This window comes from Spea bombifrons, chromosome 13, assembly GCF_027358695.1.
Source record: "Spea bombifrons isolate aSpeBom1 chromosome 13, aSpeBom1.2.pri, whole genome shotgun sequence".
NCBI lineage: Eukaryota > Metazoa > Chordata > Amphibia > Anura > Pelobatidae > Spea > Spea bombifrons.
The window spans coordinates 20,722,690-20,736,045 of NC_071099.1; the positions used below are offsets into that span (position 1 = coordinate 20,722,690).

The 13,356-nt window shown below is 56.3% G+C and overlaps 1 protein-coding gene across 2 annotated transcripts in view; it reads right to left on the reverse strand.

The window, feature by feature from the left end:
* Window positions 1-2,511: 2,511 nt before the first annotated feature.
* The window catches only part of PRKCA (protein kinase C alpha), a 41,392-nt gene continuing 30,547 nt past the window's right edge, over window positions 2,512-13,356 (reverse strand). Inside the window, exons 4-18 of one of the 2 annotated variants that reach the window (XM_053453533.1) lie at window positions 12,950-13,061; window positions 12,653-12,781; window positions 10,992-11,148; window positions 10,670-10,804; window positions 9,364-9,460; window positions 9,140-9,163; window positions 6,493-6,636; window positions 6,243-6,416; window positions 6,045-6,136; window positions 5,863-5,925; window positions 5,436-5,574; window positions 4,974-5,054; window positions 4,482-4,589; window positions 4,079-4,219; window positions 2,512-2,814 (exon numbers count right to left, since the gene is read on the reverse strand). In XM_053453533.1, the coding sequence (XP_053309508.1) occupies window positions 2,650-2,814; window positions 4,079-4,219; window positions 4,482-4,589; window positions 4,974-5,054; window positions 5,436-5,574; window positions 5,863-5,925; window positions 6,045-6,136; window positions 6,243-6,416; window positions 6,493-6,636; window positions 9,140-9,163; window positions 9,364-9,460; window positions 10,670-10,804; window positions 10,992-11,148; window positions 12,653-12,781; window positions 12,950-13,061 (1,761 nt within the window). In that variant the 3' untranslated portion in view covers window positions 2,512-2,649. The remainder of the gene's footprint in view (window positions 2,815-4,078; window positions 4,220-4,481; window positions 4,590-4,973; window positions 5,055-5,435; window positions 5,575-5,862; window positions 5,926-6,044; window positions 6,137-6,242; window positions 6,417-6,492; window positions 6,637-9,139; window positions 9,164-9,363; window positions 9,461-10,669; window positions 10,805-10,991; window positions 11,149-12,652; window positions 12,782-12,949; window positions 13,062-13,356) is intronic. The other variant, XM_053453534.1, reaches the window with a different exon arrangement.

Here is a 13,356-nt window from a genome sequence, read left to right on the forward strand (position 1 = left end):
CAGTCTCCCAGCAGAGGTGGTAGAGGGTAATACAGTGAGGGGATTAAACATGCATGGGATAGACATACGGCTCCTGAATCTAAAACGAGACCTGATTAAGGTTTCAGTCTTTACAGCAGGAGAAAAGGCAGGACGGGCCGACGGGGGCCGACCTGCCGGCAGGTTCCGGGTTTAAGGATTGCGGGCCAAGTCATGGAGTCCTCAGGATCTCCTGCGTTGTTCCGTCTCAGATTCCCAATAATTGTTCCTGAATACAGCGAGCGCGTCGGTGATCTGTTGGGGGAAGCGCTCCCTCGGACGCCGATTGTGACCCCCTTCCCTCCACGTAGACTGTTACCGCGCGGCACCCCCCCCCCCACGGCGACAAATCCAAGACTTTTACACATTAAACAAGAAAAACATTTATTGAAAAGACATCGCTTGGGTACATAAATGTATTGGACGCAGAACGCGACGGCGAGCGAGCGGAGGTAAATAATTCCACGCTTTCCATGGAGGATCGGAGCCGCTCGCTGTCGGGACGGACTGGTCTTGGCTGAAACCTTAGTTCTAAGGGGTAACGTTACGGCTCAGACCGGGGGTCCGCGCCGGATTCTTTATTGAGCAGGGAGGTGTTTTGGGCAAATCTTTGCTGAATATTTACAGCAGTGGCATGCCAATGGGGGGGGTTAGGGGGAGGCATGCCAATTGTGGGTGATTGGGGGGGGTATAGGAGGTGTGCCAATGGGGGGGCTTGTCCGGGAATTTCTTGGTGCCAGTTGCTAAGGGTAAGTTTTTCTGCGTTTCGCTGGACCAGCCCGTCTAACAGCGACCGGAGCCTCGTACCGCCTAACAAAAATACAGACATGGCAACTAGCGGCCCGTGTCACGTTACACGCAGCATCTGTTGGCTTGCACGGGATGCGCAATACGGGGGCCGCTGCGCCTATCTGCTAAACTGCCAAAGCTTTGATAAGGAATAGTGATCTAGGCCATTCATCTGTACGCGGGTTCTAGAGTCCGTGGGACAGATTGGCGGATTGTTCTAGGTTCTCTCTGTATTCCATTTTCTGTACGCAGCTCGGCGGACGCTGCGCTACCGGCGCCTATGCCGGATTCAGAAAGTTTAACATGGGATAGTTTGTGGATTTTGGGGAGGAATTACTGGTAAGAGGTGCGCCTGCTGTATCTCCAATCGCAAGAATTGGTGCTGAACAGGTTAATTGTGCCATCATTAACCCTCTCCTGCCTGGCATTAAACCCGGATAAGAATGCAGCTAAGCAAACCCTATATATACATATTTCTTGGTAATATACACGTGGTCGTCGTGGCGATGTGCTCTGGCGGTAAATAGGCACTTTCAGGGTAAATACTGCGTTCTCTAAGTGTTTGGCGGGGTCTGAGGGAACATCTTTTGTGCTTTAACTCTTGGTGTGCCAGGAGCCTACAGCATAACTGGCACCGCGGCCCCTCTCATCCCACAATTCCAGCTTTACGACAGTCACCGGGGGCCACGCCGCGTCTGCTTCATAAAAAAATGTTTGGCACAAACTTCGCCGGCGCCTTCTTATGTTTCAGGAAACACTCGGGGTTTCAGTTTAGTATTTATGGCAAATAATCCGGCGTTTCCATGAAACCGTAACCATGCACGATAAGCCGCAGCCTGCGCCGCATGCGACATTCACGGCATGCACCAGCCTTCCGCATGCAAGAGGGACATTAACTAAATAACATGAAACGCGGCAAAAAAAGGAAACCAGAGCAGATCTCGGCGTGAAAGAATAGAAATCCGTACATTCAGGAACGCGGCCCCGGAGCGTCCCCCCTCCCCCACCACATATCCCATCCCACCGGGGTCCGCGGGACCCCCACCCCGTAATACTCTTAATGGAGGCAAATCATATTATTACAGAATCAGTAGATAAACATGCAAAACGGTAATTATACTGCCGAGAAATGGCGATGTTTGGCGGAAATCTTCGGTTTAAGTCGCAAAGCGATTTTTTAAAACGAAGTTCCGTTAATAATAAAGAAAAATAAGATGAGCGTTTTGTGCTCATCCTAGAAAGGCATCGCGGGACAATCATGCTCCCCCCCCCACCGGATACATATATATATATAGTACCTTCGTGCGCACGTAGAACCACCCTATCCGTATATAATATTCCACCGCGGCGGGACCACAGCCCCCGCCCGCCAACGTCTGTATCTACAGCGCTAAGCGGACCGTCCAGGGACCAAGTACCTCTACCCGCCGGTGTGTGGACGCCCGTAGCATGCGCCGAGACTCAGTACCGATACCGTAACCCGTTCTGGCAACGCAAGGGCGGCCAAAGTGTACTCGGGAATCGTAGGAAGACGGGGAGAAAGCGGCCGCTGCGCGGGGGGGTCTCTCAACCTTCACTTTAAGGGTCCTCTATCTATGAAGGGCTTGTGCTGCCTCTCCCTGCCGTGGCACGTGGTTTCTCCACGGAGAGAATCGGCGGCGGCAGACGCTGCCCACGGCCGGATGATGGTCCCCGCGCAACACGTTCTTTCAGTAACACAATCGAGTTTTTATTTGATTAGATTTATAAATTTATGTAACCCTAGAATTTTCAGGCCCTGGTTATCTGGAGGTCGCGACCTTAAAATTGTAGGGTTATTGGCAAATCCCCCGGTGTCCGCGCTCACGGCACGCTCTGTAGGCTGGGGTGAACAAACTGCTGGTTGATGTAGGAGAAACCTTCGAAGTCCGCCTGGTCGATGTTGGAGATGACGAGCTGGTCGGGCGGTGTTAGGACGGGTTGGCCTCTGGTGAAGAACTTGTCGAAGTTTTCTGCGCCTTTCCCACACTGCGGAGAGAAGCAGACCGTGAACTATGTATGCATGCGCCCGGCTCACACGGGTCCTCTGCCGGCACGAGCGCGGCCTGCGCCCGGGTCACACGGGTCCTCTGCCGGCACGAGCGCGGCCTGCGCCCGGCTCACACGGGTCCTCTGCCGGAACGAGCGCGGCATGCGCCCGGCTCACACAGGTCCTCTGCCGGCACGAGCGCGGCATGCGCCCGGCTCACACGGGTCCTCTGCCGGCACGAGCGCGGCATGCGCCCGGCTCACACGGGTCCTCTATCTAAGCTTTATTATTCAAAGCAAAGAGATTTCGAACAATCCACGCCGCAGGGAATTATGGGTTAACAATTACCGATCACCAAGGATCACGCGATGTGAGAATATACGTTTAGGTGAAACGCTGCGCTAATCGGGGGAGGGGGGAAGTGATTAACCGAGTATGTGCCGGCTTCTTTCCGACACAATCTTTTACCGTATTCATAGGAGTATTTGAAATGCAGCATGCGCGGCTCCCGGCCGGACACCCGCCGCGCGCGCCTTTAATAACACCGAGCAACTAGCTGATTAACGGAGAGCCGAGTCACTCTGTCCTTCCCGAGAGTCGCTCAACAAACCCCCCAAACGTAACGTGTGTCTGAGGTCTCTCGTCAGCGTAATGCTGCCGGTGGTAAGCGTGAGGAACGCCCCGGCACAAATAAAGCCCTCCTGTCAGCGCGTCTCGCGTGACTCGGCTTCCTGCCGCGTTTGGGGGAAGCTGAGATCTGGCGCACTATATAAAGCCGAGGTGCGGTAACACGTTGGGGAAGGCGAGAGGCTGATCTCCGGGACTGCGGGGGCTGAAAACGGAGCTGAGAAACGCAGAGCTGCGCATGCTGCGCCCGTCTGCTGCCTCCGTTCACTTACACGTCCACTCGGTAATTATCGGGGAGGACGTGCCGGGAGCAGGTGTGTGAATGAATTTCATTCAGTAGGAAAGTAACAACCCCATGGGAAACCTTCCCATGACCCCCTGTGACGAGGATCTGCGCCCCCCAATGACTACACTCTCCCTGCAGCCGGTTCATTTACAGAGAAATCCGACTATTAACGATCCTTGTGAAGGGGAGAGAAGAAAAGTTTCGAGGCTGAAGCTTCGCCCGCAGAGCGCCCCCCCAACCCGGTAACCTGCAGAGCTCCCCCCGAACCCGCAGAGCAGGTCGTTCTCGGTGCGGACCGGAAGCCTGCGCGAGAATCCGCATCCCAGTCTGCAAGCCTTTTGCGCACTCACCACTTTTGGTTTAAATGGCGGCTGGATCTCTCGGTTCTCCAGCTTCTCCCAGTCGATCCTCCTGAAGAAGGCATGTTCTCGAATGTCGCGCTCGCCCTCCGGCCCGCAGCCCAGGCGCTTGACGGGATGCTTGGTCATCAACTAGAAACCAGGAAGCGAAGCGCAGATTAGAGGGGACGCGGGGACAGCTTAACAGCGAAGCCGCATCACTAAAGGCTTCCTGATGACATCATCAATACGCCGCATGCAAAGAACCCGCCGGACGCTCCCGCAACACCCTGTGAAGCTCACAATCCATCCCTTCCCTCCCTGCGGGACCCTGAGAAAGTGCATCGGTCGTCGAAGGGGATGACGCATTATTTATGGGGGGATACTGCGCTGCTGCCCCCCGCTCCGCACTCACCCCTTTACAGATGGACACGGCTTCCTTTGACATAGATTTGGGGTACGAGACATTGTGCTCCATTATGGACTGGAAGAGCTCATCTTCATCCTCTCCATCGAATGGTGGCTGCAGGAGGAAGAACATGGTACAAGATGACTGGCAGCTGCCGATTGGCCAATGGGGTCCGCCATGCGCGCAGCACAGCGGGTAACGGGTTTATTGACTAGCGCCACATCTGCAGACTAACTGCCCCTCTCACCCAGACGCCCCCCGCGAAATAGACATAGAATATAAATATATTTCAGGAAGTGAAGCGTGCGCAGAGAAACGGCTTCCCCCGGATCACTTCCTGTGATCAATGTTTTTTACTCCCCCGCAGGCGAGTCCATGGCTTTAGCCAAAAACGTGGCTTTTGTCAATGTTCGGAGCACCTGTTGGGTGGTCCCACGCCCCTCCTGATTGGTCCATTTAGGTGCCAGCAGTTCTAGTTATTATGTTCTAACATCTTACCTGTCCGGCCAGCATCTCGTAGAGCAGCACGCCGTAGGCCCACCAGTCCACTGACTTCCCGTACGGCTGATAGGCGATGATCTGAGGGAGGAGATACGAGCGGCAGAGGATTATGCTTTCGGCTTTTGCTCGGCAACGGACCCGGTAAATGCTGATTTCACTTTCCACACCCCAAACGTCGCACCCGCCGCGCCCCCATTATACCCACTGCCCGGGCTGCCCGTAAATGGCAAATTATCTCAGATAAGGGGGGGGTTGGGGGCTTTATTTAGCCATATGGAGAGCTGGATGTATAAACCCCTCCCAGGTGCGAGCACACGCGGCGAGCGCTTCCCCAGAACCCGCTGGGAGCGAGAAGCTGACATAACTGGAGCAAACGCCGACTACATGCGGCTTCGTCTGATTCATTCTTTCCTATCGAATAAGCGCCGGCCAATCAGCAACCGGCTCACGGCCACTCACCTCTGGAGCGATGTAGTCGGGGGTCCCGCAGAACGTGCGAGTGGTGACCCCGTCCACCATGTGCTCTTTACACATCCCGAAATCTGCGATCTTAATGTGACCCTCGGAGTCCAGCATCACATTGTCCAGCTTCAGGTCTCTGTGGGAGGAAAGCCGCGCATGTTGGTGACGAGAATCGCGCTTTACTGTATGTACCCCTTAACAAAACACTCCATGCGACACTCCGGCACACGCGTGTGTGCATGCGGCAGCTGGGTAACAGTACACGCTAGATTAACACACAGGAGAGGAACAGCCGGCTCATTGTATGAGAAGAGCACGCGGACCCCTGACAGAAACCTCGGCCCCCCCACTGAGCCGCTCACCCCAACTACCCGCCTCATTCTCTGGCTGAGCGGGGCCGGCCCAGGGGCCGCCACACACTGACCTGTAAACGATTCCTTTCTTGTGCAGAAAAAAGAGTCCGACTGATATCTCTGCCGCGTAAAACCTGCAGGGGACGGAGGAGACATTACGAGCGTGTCGGCGCATGTTTATTAGATTGCAAGCTTCTGCGCACAGGTCGTATACCGCATGTTACGTGTACAGATGCCGGGGTGGGGCACTTACACTGCCTGCGGCTCCTTGAACTTCCCCACGTGCTGAATGTGGTACATGAGGTCTCCCCCGTTCACGTATTCCATGACGAAGTACAGCCGGTCCTGCCACAAGACAGCAAGAATGAGACGCGGCCCCCAGGTCCGTGTCGGCCCCTGGAATTGGGGGAGGGGGCAGTGGGATCCTCAGGGGTTGATCTGTGTCACTCACCACGGTCTGGAAGCAGGAATGCAGCTGGGTCAGGAAGGGTGGCTTCTCCTGAAGAGCTAACACTCGCTTCTCCACCATAGTGCATTCCACATCATCATCCTGGATAACGACGTCCTTCTTCAGGATCTTGATGGCGTAAAGCTCGTCCGACCCCTTCCTCTCCGCCAACATCACCTGTCAATCAACAGCGTCACACCCCTGCCTGCGCGGCCCGCCGCGTCCTTTAGCCCCCCCGAAGCATGTCACCCACCTTCCCGAAGCTGCCTTTCCCCAGCACCATGAGGAAGATGAAGTCGGTGAGCTTGACGCTGTCGATGTTGTTGGACGGGACGTAGGACCTGCGCTTGTCCGTCGGGCCGATCACTTTGTTGCCGGCCGGCCCCAGTTTGGCTTTCTGCAACGAGTGAACGGGTCAGGCCTCCCCGCTGACGGCGTCAACTTATCCCTCCCCGGAACCTGTGCATCTCCCATGTTTGGCCCCCCCACCTGTACATTTGTTACCCATCATGCATTGTGAAAACAGGGTCAGGTTCATGCGTCGCCCCAAAAACACATTAACTTCTTCCAGCAATAATTGACAGACCTCTAAAGGCTCCAGCATAAGGAGTTAATCGGCGGTCTTGTCAGGTGGGTAATGCAGCCGCGATATCGCAGGGAACCGCCAGCGTATGCAAGAGTTATGCGGGCCCCGGTTGCCCTCATCCAGGGGCCCCGGATGGGGAGAGGAGTTAATAAGCGATGAAGCGGATTGCCATGGCAACACCTTATTTTTGCAAATGAGACAAAGGCTGAGAAGATGCGACGCGCCGGACCGAGTGTTACTTATCGCCGGAGCGCCGCCTCACGGAGAAATAATTACAGGAATCCCGCGAGCCAAATGGCATGCGCAGCCGCAGCAATCAGCGCCCCGCATATATTATAGCAGCCAGCAGATGCTCCACATTTCGGGCCCTCTGCGGCTGCGCCGGCAGCTCTTTCTGCCCTCAACCCTCATCACGCCTTCCCCACTGGGCCTGAATCCGGCAGTAACTCGGGGCAACCGGCGGATCTTGTTATTCTGTGCAATAAATACAAGCTTATTGTTATAATAGTCACAAAGCGCAACATTGCATTCCAACACAACCAATCACAGCGCACGCTCCCAGCATGCGCAGCACCGTACCCCGACACAACCAATCACAGAGCGCACGCTCCCAGCATACACAGCACCCCGACACAACCAATCACAGAGCGCACGCTCCCAGCATACACAGCACCCCGACACAACCAATCACAGAGCGCACGCTCCCAGCATACACAGCACCGCACCCCGACACAACCAATCACAGAGCGCACGCTCCCAGCACAACCAATCACAGAGCGCACGCTCCCAGCATACACCGCACCCCGACACAACCAATCACAGAGCGCACGCTCCCAGTATACACAGCACCCCGACACAACCAATCAGAGCGCACGCTCCCAGCACAACCAATCACAGAGCTCACGTTCCCAGCATACACCGCACTGCGACACAACCAATCACAGAGCGCACGCTCCCAGCACTACCAATCACAGAGCTCACGTTCCCAGCATACACCGCACCCCGACACAACCAATCACAGAGCGCACGCTCCCAGCACAACCAATCACAGAGCGCACGCTCCCAGCACCGCCCCCCGACACAACCAATCACGGCGCACGCTCCCAGCATGCGCAGCACCGCACCTCAACACAACCAATCACTGCGCACGCTCCCAGCATGCGCAGCACCGCACCCCAACACAACCAATCACAGAGCGCACGCTCCCAGCATACACAGCACCGCACCCCGACACAACCAATCACAGAGCTCACGTTCCCTGCGTACACAGCACCGCACCCCGACACAACCAATCACAGAGCGCACGCTCCCAGCATACACAGCACCGCACCCCGACACAACCAATCACAGCGCACGCTCCCAGCGTACACAGCACCACACCCCATCACAGAGCGCACGCTCCCAGCATACACCGCACCCCAACACAACCAATCACAGAGCGCACGCTCCCAGCATACACTGCACCCCAACACAACCAATCACAGAGCTCACGTTCCCAGCATACACCGCACCCCAACACAACCAATCACAGAGTGCACGCTCCCAGCATACACAGCACCGCACCCCGACACAACCAATCACAGAGCGCACGCTCCCAGCACAACCAATCACAGAGCGCACGCTCCCAGCATACACCGCACCCCAACACAACCAATCACAGAGCGCACGCTCCCAGCATACACTGCACCCCAACACAACCAATCACAGAGCTCACGTTCCCAGCATACACCGCACCCCAACACAACCAATCACAGAGTGCACGCTCCCAGCATACACAGCACCGCACCCCGACACAACCAATCACAGAGCGCACGCTCCCAGCACAACCAATCACAGAGCGCACGCTCCCAGCATACACCGCACCCCAACACAACCAATCACAGAGCGCACGCTCCCAGCATACACTGCACCCCAACACAACCAATCACAGAGCTCACGTTCCCAGCATACACCGCACCCCAACACAACCAATCACAGAGTGCACGCTCCCAGCATACACAGCACCGCACCCCGACACAACCAATCACAGAGCGCACGCTCCCAGCACAACCAATCACAGAGCGCACGCTCCCAGCACAACCAATCACAGAGCGCACGCTCCCAGCATACACCGCACCTCGACACAACCAATCACAGAGTGCACGCTCCCAGCATACACAGCACCGCACCCCGACACAACCAATCACAGAGCGCACGCTCCCAGCACAACCAACACGACCAATGAGGAAGCACACGCTCTTAGCATGCGCACTCTTTAGCACGCGTGTTATCGCAGGACATGCAGACGTCTTACTTCGTCGGGTTACAGACGCACCTGATCTCGGCTCGGCCGTTTATCCTGAAACCGCAGGGACAGATCTGTGATGTCAGAGCCCGCTGCCCCCCCCCCCCACATGTTATCAGCTGCCACCGATACTGTATTATTATTATTTATCATCATTATCTTTTATTTATATAGCGCCAACAGTTTACGTGATAAGAATTAGCGTGATAAGAATTACCTGAGCTGGTCCCGGAGCCCCCCGGCTTTATTCTCACCTCAAATTTTTGCCGCAGTTCCACGTTGCCGTCGTCGTCGGCCTCCGGGATCGGGACGTTGTAATACTCGCCCTCCTCCTGATTCAGTAATTTGTACCTTGAGACAAAATGCGAGAGATCAGGGCTTCCTGCAATCAAAAATTACAAGAACTGGGGAGCGCCCGGCCCCCCCAAAGCATAAATAGCAAGTCTCGTGCAAAGTGGAGTAATCACCATGGAAACCAATGTACACCCTGCACCATGTATAGCTCACCGATAAGTCTATGTAACGTATATGTGCATGAAATGTGTTTTTATTAATCTCTGGGAGTCATCCTTGCAACTGAATTTACAGAACTTTCTCATCATCTGTGGCCCCCAGGTACTAATGACATGTTTAAGGGCCAGTCCCTCCTAGGGCCCCGGGTACCAAGTGACAGCAACATGTTTAAGGGCCGGTCCCTCCTAGGGCCCCGGGTACTGAGTGTCAGCGACATGTTTAAGGGCTGGTCCCTCCTAGGGCCCCGGGTACCAAGTGACAGCAACATGTTTAAGGGCCGGTCCCTCCTAGGGCCCCGGGTACTGAGTGTCAGCGACATGTTTAAGGGCTGGTCCCTCCTAGGGCCCCGGGTACTGAGTGACAGCGACATGTTTAAGGGCCGGTCCCTCCTAGGGCCCCAGGTACCGAGTGACAGCAACATGTTTAAGGGCCGGTCCCTCCTAGGGCCCCGGGTACCAAGTGACAGCGACATGTTTAAGGGCCGGTCCCTCCTAGGGCCCCGGGTACTGAGTGTCAGCGACATACTTAAGGGCTGGTCCCTCCTAGGGCCCCGGGTACTGAGTGACAGCGACATGTTTAAGGGCCCCGGGTACTGAGTGACAGCGACATGTTTAAGGGCCCCGGGTACTGAGTGTCAGAGACATGTTTAAGGGCTGGTCCCTCCTAGGGCCCCGGGTACCAAGTGACAGCGACATGTTTAAGGGCCGGTCCCTCCTAGGGCCCCGGGTACCAAGTGACAGCGACATGTTTAAGGGCCGGTCCCTCCTAGGGCCCCGGGTACTGAGTGTCAGCGACATACTTAAGGGCTGGTCCCTCCTAGGGCCCCGGGTACTGAGTGACAGCGACATGTTTAAGGGCCCCCGGGTACTGAGTGAGAGCGACATGTTTAAGGGCCCCCGGGTACTTAGTGACAGCGACATGTTTAAGAGCCGGGCCCCCGGGTACTGAGTGACATCGACATGTTTAGGGGCCCCCGGGTACTGAGAGACAGCGACATGTTTAAGGGCCGGGCCCCCGGGTACCGAGTGACACCAGCGAGATACTCACCACCCACACGCTGGCATTTTCATCAGCTCGGACACCCCAAACGAGAAGGAGCCCATGAAATCGTTTCTGGTCGTCCGGTCCCAGTCCCAGATCTCTATGGAGAGCCGACGGTCTTTATCCGACGGCTTCAATTTGCTGCAACAAGAGAAGGGAGCGGGTGACGAAATGTCCTCCCGGGGTGGGTCCAGGAGACACAGAGAAGGGGGGGGAATAGGTCCCCAATTTCAAGTCTCCTTGGAGCAGAATGTATGTGCAATGGGGGGGGGGGGGTCTATATGAGTGAAACCAAACTGCCCCGTCACATGACCCTGGAGCTACTCACAAGGTGAAGGTCTCGTTCCAGTGGGGGTTCAGGGAGGAGCGGATAGTTTTGGTTTTTTTCTTGCTTTCATTCTTGGGGTCGGGAATAAGTTTGAGCTTCACGTAAGGGTCCGACAGGCCATTGGGGTCCATAGGGATGAGGTTCCTCGCCTCCCGAACTAGAAATGACAGACACTTACATTAACCAATAGATGGACACACAGAGGGGCCATCTGCTCCACCCAGCCATCGCCCCTCACCCCCCATCATCTGCCTACTTTACCACCCAATGGGGGCCAAACAAAATCAGCGGGCCACGCGCCTCCAGTAACGCGTTCTAACCAATGCTGTTTATTACGCGGCCGGGGCCTCGGCCAGCAGAACGCGACTGGCTCTTCAATCACTGAAATGGGATTCGTGCAGAAAGCCGAACCTGGCGCATTTCGCCATCACTGTGGATAATTCCTCCTCTGGCAGCCCCGGCTTGCACTCAAATGGTTAAATACATTGTCACTTATAAGTGCCGGCTGCACATCCTCTGTGGAACCGGCTCGCAAGTCCCACCGAAGCCGCATTTCAATTTGCTGCAGATAACCACGGCGACAGAGTGCGCGGCCACAGAGTGCGCGGCCACAGAGTGCGCGGCCACAGGAAAGAGCCGGATTTGTGTGTTTTGGAACAAATTCTGCCCAAAACCCAACAAACCAACAATGAAACGCGGCGTGGGGCCCCTGTGCCCGCATCATACAGATTTACCAGCAGGGGGAGCTCTGACACCACGCATTACCCACGCCTGCCGGTGCCACAGCAGACACTGCCCATCCCACTACCCGCAAAGGGTTAAAAAGGTTTACTCACAGCGGTGGCGGGGCCGTGAGAGCCTACCGACGGCTGCTGCTCTATCTCTCCTATTCTTCCGTTACCTTAACGGTTATCTTAACGGTTAATGCTCCCAGAAGCAGGCGGCCTCTGTGCCGACCCAACCGGGAAACACCAATCTGCCAAAGCTGGAGAACCCACCCTGAGCCACCCCCCCGGCCGAAACCGACCCCCCGAGAAACACCCACCCCAGAGGGAAACCCACCCCGGGGGAATCAGCATGTTAATCAAATGTATCCATACACATGTGCAGCCGCGGGCTCAGTAACGGCTGGATTACCGCTAAAGGTAGCTTGGTGATCCCGGGGGCTCCACCCCCTCTTCCTGCCCCCGACACCTGTGAGCCCGGGGGCTCCACCCCCTCTTCCTGCCCCCGACACCCCCCGCTTACCGGTAAATCAGATCGACGCACCACGCCGTGCCGGACAGAAGGGAAACCAGAAGGCTGGTTCTAGGTCTCACAAGGAAATGAGGCTCAGATCCCCAGATTGGATGAGTCCACGTGCCAGCGATCCCTGTCCAGTAATCCCGTGGCCTTTACAGGAAGTCATTCCCACCAGCCTGCGATTACCACGTGTGCCACATCACACGGCCAGTGGTGCGCAAACAGCAAATCTATACGGTTACTGGTGTCGTGACTTGTCAGGACCCGTGTGCCGCCTGCTGTTCTCTGTGCCCGCGGGGCAGATTGTGGCAGGCCCCCCCTGTGACTGCACAAAGCCGAGGCCCCAGAACGTCTTTAGCACATTTACCCCGGACTCTCGAGGACCGTCCGTGGCCGCAGTGTCCCCCTCCCCGGCTCACCTGTGACGTTTAACTTGTCTTCATCGACTTCGGCTTTCAGTAAAATTCTCCCCCTCTTCTCTGTGTGATCCATGCCACACAGGCTCGGCACGTTCACCACGCAAACCTTGTGGACGTTCATGTCGCATGCTGCGGGGCAGAGAGACGAGCGTTAGTACATGAGCCCAACGGGCCCCAGATAAAGCCATGACCCACCCATACCCAACGTCTACTAAATCCACGCCCCCCCACAGATCTCGCCACGGACCCCACCACTAGCGGAATTAAAAGCTCTCAGCAGAAATGTGTGCTACTCACTTTCACACTTCATGCCCTGGTGGATCAGCCCGTAGAGCAGCGACCCGCAGTGGTCACAGAACGTGGGGCTGCCATACGTGTGGATTTTAAATTTGTGTTTACTCCTCGGATCCTAGAACACAGAAAGAGAGGCAGTCAGTTTACATGGGAAACACAAGAAACACGGAACGCACAGAACATACATCGGCTTAGAACCGCCGGCCCGTCTGCTCCCACAGCTCACACCACACCGGGCCCCTGCAAAGGGTTCTAGATTCACACGCCTGTGAGGGACCGGTATCCGCGCAGGCCGCCCAGGAGGGGGTCCAGTACCTGCGGGGCGGGGGGTTTAGAGACCTGCGCGGACCGGGAGGGGGGGGTACAGGGGGGCAGAGGCCTGCGGGGCGGGGCGGGGGTTAAGAGAGAGA